At 39.2% G+C, this 22,028-nt stretch overlaps 1 protein-coding gene across 1 annotated transcript in view; it reads right to left on the bottom strand.

Annotated features, from left to right (window-relative positions):
- Window positions 1-22,028, bottom strand: part of SPON1 (spondin 1) — a 268,644-nt gene that overhangs the window by 131,843 nt on the left and 114,773 nt on the right. The window contains exon 5 of the mRNA XM_028517009.2: window positions 20,902-21,024. Coding sequence (XP_028372810.1) covers window positions 20,902-21,024 — 123 coding nt within the window. The remainder of the gene's footprint in view (window positions 1-20,901; window positions 21,025-22,028) is intronic.

Raw genomic sequence — 22,028 nt, 5'->3', positions numbered from 1 at the left:
TTTGCTATTTGATTTTCTGGCAGTCCTGGTTGTTTTGTTTTTAAATTTGTTATTGTGCTTGTTTTGGTTGTGCAAGGAGGCAAAGTGCATCACTTATGCTTCCATCTTGGTTGGAAGTCTGAAAATTGTTTCCTTTTAGATTCTCAGAAGATGTCAGTTTCTACCTTCATTAGTCCCTCCCATGTTTTTCAACTGTCTACCATATGACACTATTTTGGTGCACACTTTTATACTGCAATGAACAATGAGTAGCATGACAGTATCTGGAAGTTATCCTTTAGGGAAAACAGCTAATTTGGGGAGGGGAGTGGTGGCTTAAACAAAGAAATCTATTCTTTCTCAGTTCTGGGGCCAGAAGTCTGAGATCAACGTGCAGGCAGGGCTGAGCTCCCTTTGAAGGCTCCAGAGGGGGACCTGTTCCAGGCTTCTCTTCCAGCTCTGGTGGCCTCAAGTGTCTCTTAGCTTGCTGACAGCTTCCTCCTCTGCGTCCCTCTGTCATAATCTCCTCTTCTCATAAGGATGCCAGTCATATGGATAAGGATCTTAACTTGATCATCCATAAAGACCCTATTTATAAGCAAGATCACACTCACAGGTCCTGAGGGTTAGGGCTGACTGCAACATCTTTTGGAGGACTCAGTTCACCCCAACAGTGGGTTTTGCTTATGTGCTGGATTAACCCATTATCTTCATTCTCTTTTTACTCATAATTTGGCCATGTTTTGGCTCCATGATTTTTGTCCAGTGATGATGCTGAGCTTGTATCTGCTTTATGGGGTTCACATGCACTCCCTGCCCACACCTTCCTTGGCCAATCCCAACCCCTGCATAGCTCAGCACTTGTTCTGTGCTGTCCCTCTCATTTGTCCTAAGTGGCAGATGCAAGATGGCTTCCCTGCTTGTCCAGGGCTTGGGCTGCCTTTGGAACACATCTGCCAATCCAGTTTCCCACTGCTAGGCAGCATCCCCAACCTGTGACACCCTGGAGAGGAGAAAAGAGGTGACCATGGCCTTGGGCACCCTGCTGTGGGTCCTGCTCTCCGCCTGCTTCTACTGCAAACAGGAGGAGAGGCTACTGGTGGGAGAAGGGCCTGGGTAATTAAACAAATAATTACAGAGTAACTTCATTTTACTTGGATGAGAATCATAGGGCAAGCAATATAAAAGATATTAATAAAGACATAAAAAGAGATATTAAAATATTAAAGCTCCTGTATACACAAGATGTAAAACAATGCAAATTACCCTTGCTCCAAATAAAAAGGATTGTCAAGAATCATAATTTCAAAGCTGGCAACTGAATGCATTTTAAGCTGTTTTTGGCTCACAGATATACCACTTCATAGGTGGTTTGAAAAAAACAGTCTTAATCCTCTTCAGGATTAATCTTGAATTCTGTAAGCTTTAAATTATGTAGATATCTTGAGGAACATAACCTTATGGAAACCTGTAGCAGTCATAGTAAATAATAAATGGTTTAGAAAGGGGACAAAAGGTTACAAAGGGGCTTTGAGAACTGGACTCAGTCCAGTGTGGGGTGTCAGGGAAAACCTTGAAGAGTAATGGTTTTGGCTGCATTAGGAAGGCTGAGCCAGACCTGGCTTGGTGAAGAGAGCAAGGGGCTGCACATGGGACTGCACTTAATATTTTAGGTCAGTTTCATTTTCTCATTCTAACTTTGTAGCCTCTCTAGTTGTTTGCCGCCCAAGCCCTAGTATGCTTTGAGGCAAATCCCACCTAAGAATTGTCTTTGTGTGTTTTGCAGAGGAGGGGAACAGAGGGAAAGAGAGGAGGGAAACCAAGTAAAACCGATCTTGGCCAACAGCACACAGAAATCCCAAACTGTTTGCTTGCCTTAGCTTATTTACAAAAATACAAGTCAGTAAATACTAACTTGTAATTAAAGTTAGCTGACTAGTTCCATGTGTTTGGCTGGCTGATTGTGAGACATATGTTGTATTTGTTATTAAATTCCTCTCTGAGGGGAGAAAAAGTCACAAACGCAAGCTCCATTTCCTCATTGCTGGTCAGGCTTTCTGCAGCGTTAGATTTTTTGTAAAGTTTATTTTCATTTTAAATTTGGGGCCATTCAATTTCAGTGGTATCTGTAGAGTTAAGGATGACAAAATATACCTGCAGTTCAGGCTCTCTCCATTTGGGATGTGGATGAAATTCAGGAGCCAGGATGAAACATCAGCAAATTCTCATCAGATGACAGAAGCCAAACAAATGAGAGAATTTATCCAAGATATCATCATGAGATCAGAGCTAAATCCTTAATTTAAAGTTTGAGAATTTGGATAGATCTACTGATAAGGCTAGAAATAAGTGCATTACAGCCACAGATAACACAGCACTTTCTGTGCCTCTGGTACTGAGCTCAAAAACGATTTATGCATTATTTCATTTTAAAATAACAATGACTAACACTGTGAGCTCTCAGTACATGCCAAGCCTGTTTTAAGGGCAATAAGAATGTTAACTCACCTAACCCTGCAATAACCCAATAATGCAGATTTGGTTTTATCCTTTAAAATTAGAGCTCAGAGAGGTCAGTTGGTGTTTTTTTCCCTGAGGTCCTCTAGGCTAGCCAATGAAGGAGCTTAGCTGTGAACCCATGCCATCTTCAAAAGAGCTTTATGAGTTTTGATTATCCCTGCTTTACAAATGAGGAAAATGAGGCATGGAAAGGTACAGAAATTGTCCTGAAGCCCTATAATAAGTCTCAGATACAAGACTCCAAGTTGGATCTAACTTCCAAGTCCTGGATGCTTCCGACTGTATGCAGTACATGTTGCCTTTCCAAAGAGTGCTGACCACTGGCCACACTTTCTTGGGGCAAGAGAAACTTGGGTTACAGCTTCTCTGACCTCAGAAATGCTCTTTCAACTCCCACATTGTTCTGATATTAGGTGTTCAGATCCATTACTCCAGCAAGAACCTGCTCTCTCCCACTTTCCTGCTTTAGCTTATTTTTCTGGCTTCAAGCCTCCTCACTAAAAGCTAGCCCTCTTTCTTTTTTTAAAATTTTATTTATTTATTTATTTTTGTTTTGATAAGCTTGCCCTCAGAATATGGATCAAAGTTTAAGAGGAAGGCAGAATTAGACCAGGAGCTGGGTAGCCACTCAGGTCTGTAGGCAAGAATGTTCACCTAAAAATGTAGTCAATGGACTAAAAATGGAACCAGAATGCTGAAAGGCAAAGCCAAATGAATCCATGTGTGCTGCAGTAGGGACAGCAGACAGATATACAGCTCCCTTCAAAGGTTACTTAGGGACCTAACAAACCTGAAAAATCTGTACCCTGAATTTCAATGTGGGTGGGCGGATAAAGGAATAGTATTCCTCTTCTTCCTCTTGGTATTCCCAGAGTGTGTGCAGCAAAGCAAACACAATTTGCATTCAATGACTGAAAGCCACTCACATCTGTAAACACTAACAGTCCCAGCCAGCAAGACCCTACAGAAAGCCTCTTAGCTCATTTCAAGGAGCCAGATGTGAAGAGAAAGACTTCTGCTTTCTATTGTTCTTTCCACATGGGCTGCAAGACCCCTTGAAGCTCCATGTGTGGGGGAAAAGGGCACATTTTCTTCTGAAATTGAACCAAGCTTATTACATTAGAGAGAGTTTAATTAAACTCTTGCTGGCAGTTGTGGAAAAGTTTAGCTTCTGCCCAGGCCCTCTTCAGGATGTCCCTGCAGGTAGTGCACACTTTCCCTTCCAGTGGAAGGTCATCAGGGTCATATGAATAGGCACAGACTCTGAAAGGTTCTAAGACATTCTGGGGCATTTGATGTGTAACTTTCAATTTAGTCAATCAACTCAGTGGTAAAGGGATTACAACTAACCTACTCCCTAATCACCTGCAATGAGCTTTACTGCAGGGTCTCCTGTACTAATCCTTTTTACTAAATGCCAGGCAGGGCTGCCTGTGCTGTGATTTCCTATATCCTTTGTCCTTTTATATGTTTGTTCTTTCACTGTGAGTTTAACTGAGGCTAGGAAAAAGCTGAGAGTGTTTTTTTTGTGCTTCTCATGCTTCTAGTCTATCCCAAAACAGTAGAGCTCTCGCACACTGGCAGAAATGTATGCCAGGGCTGTAGTGCCTGGCACAGAACTTTGCAGAAACTCCACTTGTAATTATACATAGTTGGCCTCTCTTGGCATAAACAATTCTTGAGGGTATGTTCTTCAACTCATTGTTTGGAAAACTTAAGTACGTAAATGCCATTAGCTTTAGCAGAGTTCTGTGTGCAAATTCCTGGGTAACCATACTTATGCTGTTGTTTAATGGACTTTGTATATTCCCTGTCCTATGATTTCATAAGACTTTTTGGAGTTTAGAATATTTTCATGCAAAGGGAAAATTAAGTCTTTTATTATTAAAGCATGCATTTCTGGGGGTCACAACATAAGAAACAGCAAACAGATTTGATGGAAATGTTAAAGGAAAAATGCATGGGTTGGTCTCATACTTGAATGTTAATCACATCTGTTTTGCCAGGAAAACTGGTAGTATTGGAACGTGTAATAACTGATCCATGATGTGCCAATGATGCCACTTTTTTTCCCTTCTCAAATCACTTCAAGACAAGTGATTATTTAAGTTACATGAATGAGATGCAGAGAACATTCCTATTTAACTTGCCAACCACCAAGAGTCAATGGCAAGTTATCAGTTAATTAACTTGTGTCTATCAGTGATAATGGAACTTTACTTTGATAGATATAAGGGAAGTATTACTTTATACAATGCTTAATGGTCAGTCTAATAGAGGCATGTCTCATTTAAGAAAGAATATGCTCAAGAAATGTAGTTTGTGGACTTCCAGGAGAAAGGCAAGTGAGAGGCTGTGAACCTTCAAACTTCAAGTCCCATTTAAATGCCAAATAAATGAGTCTGAAGCAGAGGTTTCAGAAGTAGCAGTCTAATCATCATAAGAAACTCTGGGAAAAATGAATGTGGATTAAAAAAAAAGGAGTTCTATGGAAAGTAATCTCACAGGGTGATCTGATCATAAATTGCTAACTCAGCAGGTCATGGTGGGTAGTCATACCCCAGGAATGTAACTTGGTTACTAAGTGATTTATCTTTAAGCAAGTCCTGTCCATTGTTTCAGTGCATCTAAATAAACACACCTTTGAAATCAGCTGTAACCACCCTCAACAGAGCACATAATCTTGTTACCCGTCCTGTGATCCAACCCTGCCTTGCTTTCTCCCACCTCCTTGTAATCTTCCTTCTTTTCACTCCTTAATTTCAAATGCATAAAAGAAGCTGCAAAAGTATTATTCTATGGGAACACTTGAGATTATACTCCCTGGCATATGTTATTAGTTTGACTCAAATAAACTGTTATAAAAATTCTCTACAGGTTTGGAAGTTTCTTATGTTAACAAGAGTAAAAGAGATCAAATTGATGGGGGACTCGAAAGTTGGAAAATTTTAGTTCCAGGTAATAGGTAATAAGCTCAGCAATCAATGTATGTAAAAAGTTATTGTTCCAGGAACTGAAGGTATGACTTGCCTTGACTCCAGGAGACCATAAACATTCCACCTTTGTGCCTCAGGAGGACTGCAAGCAATCAAGATGGTATTTGAGTCACACAGATAAAGACCAACGCCCAGGAAATAGATGAAAGAATGCTGCAGCTTTTTATTTGATTAGCTTTCCCCCTGAATTCCAAAGCCTTTACCTACAGCTTTCTTTTCCTTATAAAAAGGGTAGGTTTAAAATGGAATTTAAGATGGTCTGTTAGGGTACAAACCTACCATCTTCTCAGCTCGCCAGCCCCCTGAATAAAGTGCCCATAAAGTTTCAATCCTTGTCTCTGCTATTGGTTCTGGTGGTGGGAGGCAGCAGGAATGCTGGCTTTTCCGGTTTCATATTAACCTAGTTAAGGTCACACAGCTAACAAGAGATAGAACCCAGGTATGTTGGGAATCCCATTGGTTTTCCTTATAACTGTAAAGTATTAACTAACACTTCCAGACAGGCTGAGACAAGGATGGTCCTAAGACTGCACATGATTAGATGCCAAAATATAATACCAGTTAGGAGTTCAGAAAATAAATAGGCATGCTAGCTGGGGTAGTCAGAAATGTTTTATGGAAAATAAGATTAAAAAATAAAAACATTAAAAAGGTAAAGAAAAAGCAGGTGTGACGCTGACATGGTTGAATTTAAGGCAGATCTTATTAAAGGGAGCTAATTATATTAATAATGTAATGATAAAAGTCTGGGTTAATGAGAATATAATGATAATAAATATATAGGGCCCAAAGAACATAGTGACAAATAGAAAGCAATCACTGTTAAAAATCAATGAGAAATAAGTACATGATTTTAGAACAAGTTGTTAATAGCCCATTATAGAAAAACCAAGATGAAAATGGTAAAAGAATAGAGAGCCTAAAAAACATGATTAAGCAGTAAGACTGGATATTGCGCAGAATTAAATGAATTGTATTTAATTCTTGCAATCAACAAGAATTAAAAACAAGAATTAGAAACAACAAAAATCCTGAAAATTTGCTGTTGGCATCTGATAAGATGGTGAATTAGCACACTCTCCTCACTCCTCTAAATTTAATCCCAGAAAACTTCAGAAACAGAAGGAATCACAGACCCATGGAGCTAACAGAGACATTAAAATAAAGGGAGGTCAAAGGCTGTCCAGCCCTGGCTGGGTGGCTCAGTTTGTTGGGGTGTTGTCTCTTGCACCAAAAGGCTGTGGGTTCAATTCTCAGTCAGAGCACATTCCAGTGTTCTAGGTTTGATCCCTGGTCAGGGAACATAAGGAAGGCAACATATCCCTGTTTCTCTTTCATATCTATTCTTCTCTCTTTCTCCCTTCCTCTCTCTCTAAAATCAATAAACATATACTCAGGTGAGGATTAAAAAAATTAAGAAAATTAAAGGCTGTTTTGACTGGAGGGTTGGGATGGGATGAAAGGCACCTGACCCTGGAGTAAGAGGGTGGATGGAGTCCTCCTCTTTTCTCTGACCCAGTGGTGGGAGGATGGGTTTGGGAGGACTATTGTTCTCCTGTTTCCTATCTCTGACATCTCCAAGGGAGAGACATTGCCTGTCCTGCAACTCAGATGTCTATTGCAGCGGGCCAGCCCTATTTCTCTCTATGCAGAGCAATCTCAGGGCATTACTCCTCAAGGAAAGAGGAGGTGAAGGGAGCCCAGGCACCTCTGGGTGTACCTTTCTCTATCCCTTTCCTCTCCATACTGAGAGGGCTAGGGAGTAGAACCTAAGGGGATCACCTTTTAGTATTCCTGTTTTGTTCTAAGAGTGTTGAGATTAATTCCTGACTGGAGAAGGAACCCAGTAAAATGAGAGCAAATAGAGGAGTTGATAGAGCGATGTGATGCTTGGTTTCTCTTCCATGGTCTCTTTCTCTTCCTGTCCCTTACATACATTAGCAGAAATACTACTTAGGATTTTGTCCTTCCCCATCACACACCAGCAGGCCTAAATTTATAGCACTAGAGAAACACAAAACCACCTGTCACAATAACTGTATACCAAGGGGTGCAACTAATAAAATAGAAAGTGAGCCAAACATGAAGCAGCTTTATTTCAACAGATGGACCAGAAATTTAACATGAGCACATACATCTCCCTAAAGACTTAGGGAGGATATTAGTAACATGAAGGAAGAACAGGAAGTAAGGAAAAACAACCAAATGTAAGTTGCATGTTAAAGAAATAGTTATGATGGCTGCAGTATTCCTGCCAAAGATGCACAGTCTGAATCTACTCAAGAGGGAGCATTCTAAATTGAGAGACAGTCTACACAATAACTGTATGGTGCCCTTCAAAATGTCACTATCGTGAAAGTCAAGAAAGACAAAGGAACTGCTCTAGATTAAAGGAGGCTAAAGAGATATGACAAGAAATGCAGTATATGATCTTAGATTGGATCTTGGGCTGAAATTTTTATTTTTAACTTGCTGCAGAGCTGTGAGTGTAATATGGTAGCCACGAGCCATGTGTAGCTACTGAGTAAATGAAATGTGGTTAGTCTGAATTGAGATGTACTTTAATTGTAAAATCTACCCTGGGTTTGAGCATAAAGAAGCAATGTAAAGTATCTCAATAATAAATTTTCATATTAATTACATGTGGAAATGATACCATTTTGGATATATTGGCTTAAATAAAATAAATTATTAAAATTAATTTCATTTATATTTTTAAAATCCTCACCCAAGTATATATTTACTGATTTGAGAAAGAGAGAAAGAGAAACATCAGTGTGAGAGAGAAACATTAATTGGTTGCTTTCTCTGTATGTGCCCCAACCAGGGATTGAATCTGCAATCTAGGTATGTGTTCTGACCGGGAATCAAACCCATGATCCTTGGGTGCATGGGGCAATGCTCCAACCAACTAAGCCACCCAGCCAGGGCTCACCTGATTTTTTTCCCTTTTTTTCATGTGGCTACTAGAACATTTAAAATTACCTATGAGGTCTGTCCAGAAGGTATCCAACCATGTAATATGAAAAACAGAGACATTTATTGAAGAAGATACAAGATAAAAGAAACATTGTACATAGGACAATGACATCTCAGTCCCCTTCAAAGTAGGCACCTTGGGACTTCACACAATTTTCCCAATAGCGATCAGCTGCCCCATCACATTTTCCTGAACTCATTGATGGTCTGAAATTTCTTCCCTTTCAAAGGTGACTTTAGCTTTGGGAAAAGCCAGAAGTCACAGGGCACCAAATCTGGGCCGTAGGGAGGCTGAGTCACATGGGTGATTTGATGTTTCACCTAAAAACTCTGCATGAGATGACATGTGATGCATGAGTGGACACACTGTCATTATGAAGGTGCCAATCACCAGTTGCCCATAGCTGCAGTCTTCTGAATCATCTGAATAGTTTCCATGAGGAATGTTCAAGCTTAATGCAAAATTGGATACAGATTCGTTGCTCTACTTGCTCAGTCATTTTGAAAGCAATGGCCACACAGTACATATGCTCACTCAATGGTCTCATATTTATTGCTTGAATTATACTGATAGTGTGTAGTATTGCTATACAGAACATTAGAGGTACAACTAATGTCACCTGAACAAGGTATGTAGACAAGAGCATTTTATCAGTGTTAATGATGTGCACTGTGATTTGTGAGAGAATATCCTTATTCTTAGAAAATACATGACTGAAGTATTTAAGGGTAAAAGACCAGGCATGATGTCTGCTGCTCATTCTCTAAAGTTCAGAAAAAGTTGGTTGACTAAAGAAGAGAAAAGGAAAGTATCCATAATAATCCAGAAATAAAATTCTAGAAAATAATCAATATAAAGTGTATGTTTAAGTAAAGGAATGATAGAGACCGAGGAATCTGAAAGCATGCTAACATTCTTGTTTTGTTCAGGGAAGATATAAATCTTAAAATGTTTATGAAATCAATAAAGATAAATAAACATAAGTATGTATCTTAAAGGCACCCTCCATGAAACATTTTTAAAAAGCAAAATAGAAAGAGAAAATAAAACAAAAAAATGTGAAAGAAAAACATACCAACAACAACAAAAACACAGGCAACTACCCTTTAGAACAAGAACAACAAAAGTGAATCAAATAACATTTAAACCAGTAGAAAAAATTTAAGCAAAGGAAAGAAAAGAAATCATTACAAAAAGAAAGACAAAGAAGTTATAATAAGAAAATGTAAAATAAAGTGGCAGAAAAATATTGCAACATGGTAGTAATCACAATATATGTGGGGTAAATGAAATGAGACAAAACACAAATAAAGCCATAAGGGCTTTGCATGGACCAATGATGCTCGTGAGGAAATAAGTAACATACTCCTCAGTACCTGAAGAGGAATAAGAAAAAAAAGCTTTCTAAAGTAAACATAAATGAGGTTATTTAAAAAAAAACACTGTTAAAACAAAAAGTTGGAAGTTATATACTACTCTCTTACCAAAGCAAAATAAACAAAATTAAGAACAAAAATATAAAGCAAAATCCCTGACTACTTGGAAACTTAAAAATACTCTGCTGTTTAACAAGTATGTCAAGAAGATAAAGTACAAAAGTACTCTGTTTGAAAAAAAAACATGAAAATGAGAACTACATATTAAAATCTCAAGAGGGGCTCAGAGCTCTATTAAAGAAGAAAATTCATGGCCCTAAATTGCATTTAGCACTAATATTTAAAAAAAACCCAAAATGGAAAAATCAGCATATTAAGTAAATAGTATTAACTACACAATATAAAAATTTAGCAAAGGAACAAGTGGGTAATCCAAAAGAAATGAGAAAATAGTACATGCAAAACCAGATATATGTAAATTGGAAAAAGGATAACACTATCACAATAGCATTATTTACTAAGCTAACAAAACCTACAAAACCAACACAGGTAGGTTTGGTCAGGAAATAAAATAGAATTATCTTATTGTGCTCTATTGTGGTTTGCTATGCATTATGAAAATCTGAATAAAGTAAATAATTTTTTAAGGAAAGGAATAAAATTCTAAAATTAACACAAAAGATAGAGCCTGAGTGCACCAATAAGTGATGTAGAAATGGAAGAGAACTTGGAGTTGAGGATGGAGAAGAAATTCTCAGTGTTCGTGGTTAAATCTTTTGAAGTATCAATGACTAATAGAGATGAGTAGTTAGTAACTACCAATTTCCTCCTGAAAGTTAATATCTTGAGACTAAAGTCAGGTGAAGGGCAGATTTAAAAATCAGTAAGTATAGACCTATTTACTCTTGCATGTAGTTGAGAATGATTTAAAGACAACACTGACTGATTACTACTTTAAAGGTGAGTTGTGGCCAAAGGGCTCTAGTGTCAGATGGACCTGGATTCAAAGCCTGACTGCCCACACTGAGTCTCTGACTGCACCTGATTGCTAACCTTCCTGGGACTCAATGTCCTCTTCTGAAAATGGGAAACACAATACTCATCCTATGGGGCTAAGGCAAGTTATTGAGAAAATGCATGGAAAGTTAATATAATGCCTTACAAATAGTATACAATAGTGGAAGAAGAATGATTATGCATGTGCACCAAAGGGAAAAATACACCATCACCAAGTTAGGTTTGTCACAGAATGCAAGAATAAATAGTCTAGCAAATTGAAAACTGTTAGTTATAATATTCTATAAAAAGAGATTAAATCATAAGAATTATATGTTCATACCCATAGGTGCTAAAATAGCATTTGAAAAGTCCAATAACCATTTAAAAATTAAAAGTAGGCATTTATATAAATATATACTTAAAGTCAAAAGTCAACCTTGTATTTGAGATATTAAAGGCATTTTAAATGCATATAGGAGCCAAACAAAGCTACCCATTTTTACTGTTATTGTTTTATTGTAGTGGTGGTTCTTGTCAGTGAACAAGGAGACCATAGAAATCACAGATTAATAATCAGAAAAAAGGACAAATGTGATTATATATGTAATCCAAGGAATTGTGACTAAAACTATTAGCAATAAAAACATACAAATATAATAAAAGTGAATAAAATATCAATAAAATTCTAGTATAATAAGTATAATGGCAGAAAACATGATGAAAAATGGAAATTATGTTCATAATAATAACAAAAATGTAAAATAATTCTAGGAATTTATGAAGGATATACAAGAAAGATTTTGTGGGGGAAGGAAATCATTTAGGAAAAATTAGAATTGTTCTTCTGAGTGTTTACAGAAATCACATATATGTTTACACCAGGAAACATGAGCTGTGCAAATGTACTGCCCATTATTAAAGGGTGTTCTCTGGGCTAAAGTTACAGAAATGACCTAGCACATAAGCGCTGACATGTCTACTTATAACAATGCTGCTTTGAATGTGCTTTGGGTGGAATGACAGCCTAGTGCTAGTGAAGGGAATTAGAAACCTTAGGAATGGGAATTGAATTGGCATCCGAGTTTACCCACTGACCCAGAAAGACAGTCCCATTTGGCTGTCTCCAGGTCCTAGGAGCAATGGGAGGGAAGCAGCATTGGACAGGTGGGGGAGTCTAAGTCAAAGGTGGTGGTGGTGTAGTGGGGATATAGGCGAAATCCTAGAGTGATAAGTGATTTTATTGTGTTTGCAATTTTTTTTAAATCAAGGGAATACACGTACAGAGTAAGAATCAATTTCTGAAAATGTGGCCATAGTAGTCAGGGTCCCACGGAAAAGTGATGATGTGGTCAATGAGGCAAGAGGGGAGAGTTTGATGAAGAAATAATTTATGGGGGCATGGAAGGGTTAGATGGAAGCAGGAAGGCAGGGTCCTTGGAGGGGAAAACTTTCAAAGAAAAAGGGATGCAGAAAGAAAGGTTCTCTGTCTCCGCTTGGACCCTGGCCTGAACAAAAATTTTCTCCCTTGAGAATTTATAATTGTGGATTTGGAGTTTGACATTGCACCATTGTTTTTTGTTGCTTTGTATTGCTTGAAAGAGTTATGATGCCACTTGGTTCCTGATCCTTTGTTAGTTACCTGTTTCTCCGGATGTTTTTAGGGTTGTCCCTATAGTCATCATTCTGAAATTTGAAGATAATACGCCTATTTCATTAATTGTGCAGAGCATTTGGCCTTCTTTTGGTTCCTGAGGTTATTCTCATGTTTGCATGGTGACTGGGCTTGGTTCTTAGGCACTGCCCTCTCTGCGGGTTTCAGGATCCATTTTTCTGTGCTCTGCTGAGAGAGTTGCGTCTTGTCTCTCTGTTTTTCATCTCCCCAGATTTTGGTGCTATCTCTTGTTTTGTGGGTTTATATCTTTTTTATTTATATAGTGTTTTCTTTATGGGAATTGAGGGACGATCAGAGATTAATGTGTGTGTTCAACCTGCTATGTTTAAGTGGTAGGCCAAGTTACTGACTTTCCTTCTCTACTCCATAAATAGTGAGTGTTGCCATAAGACTTCCCAGAACAATGGAAGGAAGGGAGGAGGAAAAGGGGGATGAAGCTATTTAATCCTTTCTCTTTTGCCCTTTCTATCACTGAACTGGTACATCATAACACAGGTGTTTGGTACCAAATTCTATTTCCTAGTGACATGCTTTATTTGTGACTCAGTCTGGGGGTGGCACAACTGGGAGGCTCTGAGGGACACAATTACTCAGCTTGGGAAAAAAATTCCCAGTGATGACAGAAAAGAGTGGGATTATTGTTTGTTGAATGTTTTATTTTGTTTCTCAGGTTAGATGAAGAGAAGAGTCCTACGGTCCCTACATAGCTCATCATTGTCCTATGGAAACTCATGAATAGTCATTCATGAATGGGAAGAAATTGAGCAAGCTAAATATTATAAAGCTAGTAATTCTTCCCAGTAATTTGGGGATTTAGTGCAATCCCACTTAAAATTCTGACAGGATCTTTATAGAACTTGATAAAATGATTTCACAATCATTTATAAAAATAGACAGACAATAATATTGAGGAATATTTTAAGAAGGAAGAGTACTTCATTTCCAAGCCAGAAACCTGGCTTGTCAGGTTTGATGCTTCTCTCTCTCACTCTTCCACATCCAATCCATGTTAGAATCTACCTCTAAAAGATCTTAAGTCACTCCCTTGTCTCAATCACCATGTCATCTGCCTTAGTCCAAGCTACCACCATCACTGCAATATCTTCCTAACCCATCTTTCCATATATCACCAGCTCCACCCAATGTGCTCTCCACTCAGAAGCCATATAAGGCCCTATTTCTCTCCTGCCCTTACCTCTTTATGGCTTTTCACTGCTCATCTCCCTCCACTTTCTCCCTTGTTCATTTTGTAAGTGCCATTCATTCATTCATTCATTCATTCATTCAACACTACTTAATGAGAGGCTTTCAATGGGTCAGACAATAAGCTAGGCTCTGCGGAAATAATGAGCAAAGTCAGATTTGATTCCTGCTAACACCCTAGTGGGTTTAAAGGCAAAAGACAATAAACATGAAAAAAAGGATTCAAATGTGTTAGTAACTGAGCCAATCCCAATTTGAAAGAACAGGATTAACATTTTGCCCTGGCTGTTGTAACTCAGTGGATTGAGCGCCGGCCTGTGAACCAAAGGGTTGCCAGTTTGATTCCCAGTCAAGGCACATGCCTGGGACAATGTCCGCAGTAGAGGGTGTGCCAGAGGCAACCATACATTAATGTTTCTCTGTCTCTCTTTCTCCCTCCTTTCCCTTCTGTCTAAAAATAAAATAAATAAAATCTTAAAAAAGGAAATCTAGAAAAATAAAACATTAAAAAATAAAATAATGAGATTCACTTTTCATTATCATTACTTGGCAAAATCCAAACAAACAAGGTTAAATTGAATACTGAGGCGGCTGGGAGAAACAGATATATTTATTCATTCTTGGTAACATGGTGAATTGATAGAAACGTTTTATAGAAGAATGTGACAAAAAGATCTCAAGAGCCAAAAAAGCCCATATCCTTTGATACAGTAGTCTTGGGAAATTACTTCAAAGAAATAATTCAAAAGAAGTAGAAAGGGTGGAGAAAGACTTCATGTACAAAGTTTTGGTATTGCAGTGCTTCTTATGTTAACAAAAGACCTGACATCACTTAAATGTTTAATAAAAGAACAGTTAGGTAAGCAGTTAAGGGAAAGCTGATGTAATAAACTGTGGCCATAGAAACAAAATTCAATGCAAAAAAATGGGACACAATGTATTCCAATGTGATATAGACACTCTACATACAGATGAATATATAAAGAAATGAAGTAGTTGCCAAGTGTCAGAATGGTGGTCTTTCATGTGATCGGATTTAATAATTAATAATTTTTTAAATTAAATGACCCAATTAAAAAAAAGGGCTGAATTTTATCATAAAATTAACTTTGATTCTGTAGAGTATATTTCCCAGTGGCCATGTTTATATTTGAGGCAAAGTGTTCTCAAATGCAAAAAATAATTGGCTCCTGGAAAAAATGTTCTTTCGTCAATATGAGTTTGTTAAACAGTGTTAAACCTATGTCAAAAACAAAGGGCATTATGCATTTTACGTTGTCAAGGGAGATTCCATAGTCTCTCTGGAGTGGAAGCATTTGTCAAATACCCAGGAGCTATGTTCACAACAAGAGAGTAAAAAAACTCAGCATGTGTTAGGCAACTCCCAGTCCCTGGCAAAGACGGGGCATGTCTCCTTGGGGCATCCCTGTGCGGTAACACTGCCCAGTCACTGCGGTTTATAAAGAACACGTGCTCCTGGACAGCTGCGGGGCACTACAGACTCAGAATACTGAGGACAGACACTGAGTGGGTGTGGAGGGGGAAGGGCTTGCACCTCTAGTCCCCAGGGTTCTGGAACTCTTCAGGCTCAGAGAATCTAGACCTTCGTTCTCTCGCTTCTAAGTTAGGATCTCTGCAGAGCAGGTCTTTGTACTGTGGGGCAAAGCTGTTCAGAACTTGGTATCTGTTGAGTTCACGGTGGTACAGCAGGGCCTTATTGGAAGATGCTTAGCCCTGGCTGGGTAGCCTAGTTGGTTAGAACATCATCCCAATATGCCGAGGCTGCAGGTTCAATCTCCAGTTAGGGCACATACAAGAAGCAACAAACGAATGCATAAATAAGTGGAACAACAAATCAATGTTTCTCTCTTTCTCTCTCTCCTCCCCTTCCTCTCTCTAAAATCAAAAAATTTTAAAGAAATTTAAAAGACGCTTTGTGTATAAGACATTTAACTTTACTGCAGAGGAGAAGACTGCCTCATGATAGCCCCAGAGGAAGGCAAAAATGAATCAAGAGATTTGAGCTTTGATTTTGGTTCTGTCATTCTCTGGCTATGAGATCTAAGCCCTTAACTTCTTTGTGCTTCAGGTTTTTTCCACTTATAAAATTCAGAGGTAAAACTTGCATGATCCAGCCTTAAAATGAATTTCTAAAAAATTACTCAATTGGGAGTGTTTTGAAAGGATTTTAGTATTTCCAGATGGCCATCAGGGATTCATGGAATTACAATAGAGAGGGGATGTCAGAAGTTGTTTAGGCCATCTTCCTTAGCTCACCACACCTAGCCCCTCCAAGAGGAAGGAGTGTATTGGACGCAGAGAGTGCTCTGTTCTCCAAGAGAGGGAACTCCAAAGTCAGCATTTGGAATAAACCATTTTCTATAATGGTTGAGAGGAGCCATGGGCAGATGTGGCTTGCCACAAGGGATAGCTGAAAGCATAAGGGTGGTGCCCCATCCTCAACGTAGAGTCCAGTGTGAATTCTCAAGGTATACAAAGAGAACAGAAGGATAGACACCCTATGTAGCTATCTTACTGCAGAGGTTCTCCAAGTGCGGTTTACTTTGAGAGAGTACTATGGAGACCTGTTGGGGCTCTGGGGCCTTTTTAAGGGGACTGTGAGGTGAAAACTATTCTCATAATACTACTAAGACATTGTTTGCCTTTTGCAATGTGTCCATGTGAACGCTGATGGTGTGAAAACAAGGTGAGTATAACTACTGGAACTCAGTGCAGATCCAGGCAGTGGCCTTCAGTAGTCAACAGTCAATGTAATCTTTACTGTGAGGAGCAACCATCAAACACACCACCAAAAACAACCATCAAAAAAGTTGGTTCCCCTTAAGAATGTCATTGATAAAACCATAGAATTATTAACTTTATTAAATCTCTGTACCTTTGAGTACACATCTTTTTATTATACTGTGTGACTAAATGGGAAGCATGTATAAAGCACTATATACTGAAGTACCATGAACGCCTTGAATAAAAGCCCTTGTGTGATTGTTGGAGGTGCAAACTGGGCGGAAAACTACGGTTACTCAGACTTGAGGATCTGGCAGACATCTCAGAAATGAAGTGAGCCTGTCACTTCAAGGAACACAACTGACAGCATTTGCTGCCAATGATAAAATTCAAGCTTTCTGGCAAAACTTAACATGTCACTAATGAATTTTATAGCTTTCCAATGTATAAACCCTTTTCCAATGAGACTGGAAATGATGCTAATGAATGTGATTTTTGATATTGTATAATGAAATGTCTCAACATTTGGATTGTCTGCATAACTCAGTAAACCAGTATTTTTCAAATGACCAATAAATGATGTAACAAAATCATTCAGTTGTAAAAGATCTAGTCAAAGGAAAGCAATGCATTTTAATGTAACAAAATACAAGTTCATTAGCATGGTTTAATATTCTATGTTACAATTATCTTTTTTTAGAGATTTTATTTATTTATTTTTTTAGAGAGGGAAGGGAGGGAGAAAGAGAGAGAGAGAAACATTAATGTGCGGTTGCTGGGGGCCGTGGCCTGCAACGCAGGCATGTGCCCTGACTGGGAATCGAACCTGCAATGCTTTGGTTCACAGCCCGCGCTCAATCCACTGAGCTACGCCATCCAGGGCTATAATTTTCCTTTAAGAAAGTAGAGTAGTTCCCCCTTATCTGAGGTTTTGCTTTCCACCATTTCAGTTTCCTGAGGTCAATCATGGTCTGAAAATATCAAATGAAAAATTCCAGAAATAAACAATTCATAAGTTTTAAAATCACACATCATTCTGAGTTGTGTGACGACATGCCCCACTGCCTTGCCCTGGAAGCAAATCATCTTTGTCCAGTGTGTCCATGTGTATAGATTACCTGCCTGTTTGTCACTCAGCAGCTAGCTGTCTCTGTTACCAGGTGGACCTCACAGTATCCCAGTGCGTGTTCAGGTAATTCTTATTTTACTTACAATGGCCACAAACCGTAAGAATACTGATGCTGGCAATTCACATATGCCAAACAGAAAGTGTAAAGTGCTTCCTTTAAGTGAAAAGGTGAAAGTTTTTAACTTCATAAGGAAACGACAAAAAACAAAACAAATAAGCACACAATCATATGCTGAGGTTGCTAAGATCTACTCTAAGAATGGATCTCTGTCAATGAAATTGTGAAGAAGAAAGACATTTATGGTAGTTTTGCTGTCCCACTTCAGATTACAAAGCTATGTCCACAGTGTGTGGTAAGTGCTGAGTTAAGCTGGAAAAAGCATTAAACTTTATCATAGGTATGTATCTATAGGAAAAACATAGTATAGTTAGGGTTCAGTACCATCTGTAGTTCCAGGCACCCACTGGGTGTCTTAGAACAGGTTCCCAGCCGAGGGAGGACCACTGTGCCATTTGCAGAGTTTTGGTGTAGTATCAAAGGAGGTCATCTGAAAAGGTTGTTAAAATATTCTCTCCTTTTCCAATTACACATCTCTGTGAGATAGGATTTTCTTCATATATACTTCAACCAAAAAACACCCCCAAAACCACGACAGGTTGAATGCAGAGGCAAATATGAGAATCCATGTGTCTTCCGTTAAGCCAGATATTAAAGAAATTTGGAAAACTGTAAAACAGTGATGCTCTTTTCACTAAAGTTCCTTTTTTCAGACAACAGTCATTTTCATAAATATGTTAACATGTAATAAGCTTATTATTGCTAATTCATTGCATGTTGCTTTTTAAAATTAGGCAATATTTTTAAATGTCTGTTTTAATTTTTGACATGGTGAATATTGAGATATACAACCCACATAAACCATAGTATGCTGGAGTTCTCAATACATTTTAAGTGTGTAAAAGGGTCCTTGCAATGAAAAAGCTTGAGAACTGCTGCTCCAAGATACTTGCAGAGGAAGCATTGTTTTGGGTGAGTAATTAATATGGAGAGGCCAACTCCACACTTATTAGTTTGCACTATTGTGGAGAGACATTATGGCTTAATGGCAAGTTTTGGTTATCAAGACAAAATCATCCTCAGGGAGGCAAAAGGAAGGTCATCTATGACCTAAGATGGTAGAAATAACTTTAGAGAATATCACATTTTGAAAGTCCTGACTAACCTTCTGTGCCCTTCCAACTGGCTCCTGTCCCCCCAGTGTACAAAGCTGCCCCTTTCCTCCAAGGAGGGTCTAGCCCACACCCCCTGCTCAGGATTGGCCACTGTAACCAGACGTGCACCAGAAATCTGCCTCCCAGGTCAAAGCCAATGCCACTCTAAGTCCAACAATCAGGACACAGCACTTGGGAAGGCAACAGGCACTTCCAGGCACTGAGAATAAAAAACGAGTGTGTTGTGGCTTTTGTCCTGGGGACTTTCTTTCTTTGATGGGGAAGAAAGTCTCCTGAAGAAATAATTACAGCATGATGTGATAAATGCTCTTCTGTACATAGTGACCAAGTTTTTCCAACCAAAAACTGACGCACTCTGACAGCTGACAATGGAGCCACCCTGAGGGATCTGAGACACACGTCTGCTATATTTGTTTTGAGACTCCCAACAACTCCACAGAAATTCTGTGCAGATTTGCCCTTGGTTTATCCCAAAGACCCAGAAACAATGATTTGTACCTTTTTAAATTTATTTTTTTCATTCTGGGAAATAATGGTGTCAGAACAGAAAAGATCAAGTAGCTCATTAGAATTAGAAAAGATGAGTAATGGGCCCCTAACATTTTATTTCCTCTGGGCTGGTGGATGGGAGGCACTGGAGGGAATTTTTTCCTTCATACTTGTTCCAAGTGGTTTCCACCCCCAGGCAAAGAGCCCGAGTCTGTTCAAGCAGGTCTGCCACACCAGCTGAAGCAGATCAAGCTGAATCCCAGAGTCAGAAGAATGAACTATTAAGAGTCTTCTAAGACCCAAGCCTTAATTACATGTGGGTAAAATTAAACAATAGGGCTCTTGACCTGCCAAGAAATGTCGGAGTGCCCTCTGGGTGGGCTGTTTTGGGACAGTGGAGGCTCTGGTCTGAACTGAGTATTCTGAAGCCCCAACCATGTAACCTTTGCTCCCCCTTCCTCTGGGGCTGACTCAAATCCCTCTTTTTAATCTCTTCCCCCCAGTCCCACTGTTCTTTCCCAGCTGTGGCAACTCCAAAGTGAAATGAACAAGAATAAATCACTGAACAGAAAAAGGGTGCTCAGTGCCACACACGGACAGCCTGCCACCCACAGTTAGAACGAGTGACACTGGGTCTTAAAGGCAATCCAAAGGAGAGGTGGGGCAAGGGGCCTGCAAACCCCTTTGAAAGCCTGGACCCACTACTTGCATTTGACTGTGGGCAAATCATGACATTTCTCTGATCACCAGGGAGCTCATGCACAAAAGCAGGTTATTTTTTGAGAATTAAATGACATAATGTATAAATGGCACTCAGTAAGTCCACTACTCATCGTCATAATTTTCACATCTTTTTTTGTGATCATTTGATTCATGTCTGTCTCCCCACTAATCTGAGTTTTATGAGAACATCAGCTGTGTCCTTTTTTGTTCATTATATCTCTAAAGTTTTACACAGTGCCTGGCACACGCTAGACATTTGTTGAGACAATTGTATGATAAAAGTGAGTTGGCAGAGTCCCAGTTAAGGATCGACTCCAAAATAGCAAGTCTGGGGTCTCCTGACAGCTCTCATGGACCCTCAATGCTTATCTGGAGCATGGTGTCATGGAGGATTCTAAGGGGTTACCTGGAGTCGGTAAGGAAAGGGTGTGCCGGGAGACTACCAGTGCCTGTTGTGGTTAAAGATGTTGAATAGTTGTCGACCTTGGTCTGTGGCACCAAGAGCAGGTCCATTTGGCCAGCTATTTCTAGCACAAAGATGTGTATTGTATAATTTGTGGATAGAGCCATTTGAGGAGGGCTGAGGTTACCACATGTCTAACCTGAAAATAAGCAGCACAACTTCAAGATTATTTTTTAAAAATCACAAATAAGAAAACACTTAGAACAATGCTATACAAGGAAGCCAGAAGCATTACCACTATCTTGATGAATTCACTTGCAGGAAACGTGCCTTTCATGAATCACTTGGCACGAGTGAGCAGACCTAACACAATTTAGCTAGTGTGTCCCACGATGAGACAGACAGAACCTTGTAATGCACTTTTCCCAACCCATAAAGTAGCTCCTCTACTCACGAGGATAATCCTTTGGGTGCGTCTTCTCAGACCAATTCCCATAAAATGTGAGTCTGTACTTGGCAGTTCCACAGGCGCAGCAGTCTAAGATTGGTTTGTCAGTCACCCCATCAAATGTGGAATCTGAAACAGGAAGGAAAGGCACCAAGTCAGGAAGCGAATGTGGGTCTTGGTCTCCTCCATAATGCTTGGGAATAAAAATATGAGGTGGAGTTTTCACTGACTGATAACACAGAGAAGCGGGTCAGTCTTCGGGCTATAAAGGATTTGTATACCTCTAGGTACGGTAATTCTATTCTGTAAAAAAACAAAAATGAAAGTTTTTGCTCTAATTAAGTGAGGAGACCTATGGTGCCAATAAGGCAGAATATTTGGGATGGAGGTTATCTTGAGAAACCAGAGATACAATTGACTCAGTTAACCATTCTGGACCCCAATTTCTTTCCCTGTCCTGTACTACAACACAATTATTCCACCAAAATTTTTTTAATCCTCACCCAGGGATATGTTATATTGATTTTAGAGAGAAAAGTGTGTGTGTGGTGGGGGAGAGAGAGACATTGATGTGAGAGAGAAACATCACTTGGTTGCCTCCTGCATGCACCCCAACTGAGGTTCGAACTTGCAACGCAGGTATGTGCCCTGACCGAGGTGGGGAGTGAACCTGCAACCTTTCAGCATATGGGATGATGTTCTAACCAACTGAGCCACATGATCAGGGTTTTCCATCAAATTTCAAGAGGAATATGCATATAGGCATTGTGTGTGTTCTAAGAAATATCCCCTGGGGCCAAATTGCCAGGACCAGAAGGAGCTGCTTTGAAGGAGAGCAGTGAGAACAGAAAGACAGAGACAGAGGAATAAAGGGCTGCTGAAAATTATTTTTTTAAAAAAAGATATGCATGTATAGCCACAGTACTTTGTATCAAGCTTTCAGAAATTTTAATGGGAGTGGTGGGGGTTTGGAAATATGTTCCTAAATTCAGGTTTACTTCTGAGCACAGTGGTAGCCAGGAAAAACTTAAGAATCCCTCTCTGCCCCTGTTTTTAGCTGTGAATAGCCATAAGTGGGGAAAGAGAGATTACATGAATAAATTCAGGATACCCGACTGTCAAGCCCACATCCC

The sequence above is a fragment of the Phyllostomus discolor genome, chromosome 6 (assembly GCF_004126475.2).
Source record: "Phyllostomus discolor isolate MPI-MPIP mPhyDis1 chromosome 6, mPhyDis1.pri.v3, whole genome shotgun sequence".
NCBI lineage: Eukaryota > Metazoa > Chordata > Mammalia > Chiroptera > Phyllostomidae > Phyllostomus > Phyllostomus discolor.
The sequence above is the reverse complement of the archived record's forward strand: the minus strand, read 5'-3'. Positions and strand labels throughout refer to the sequence as shown.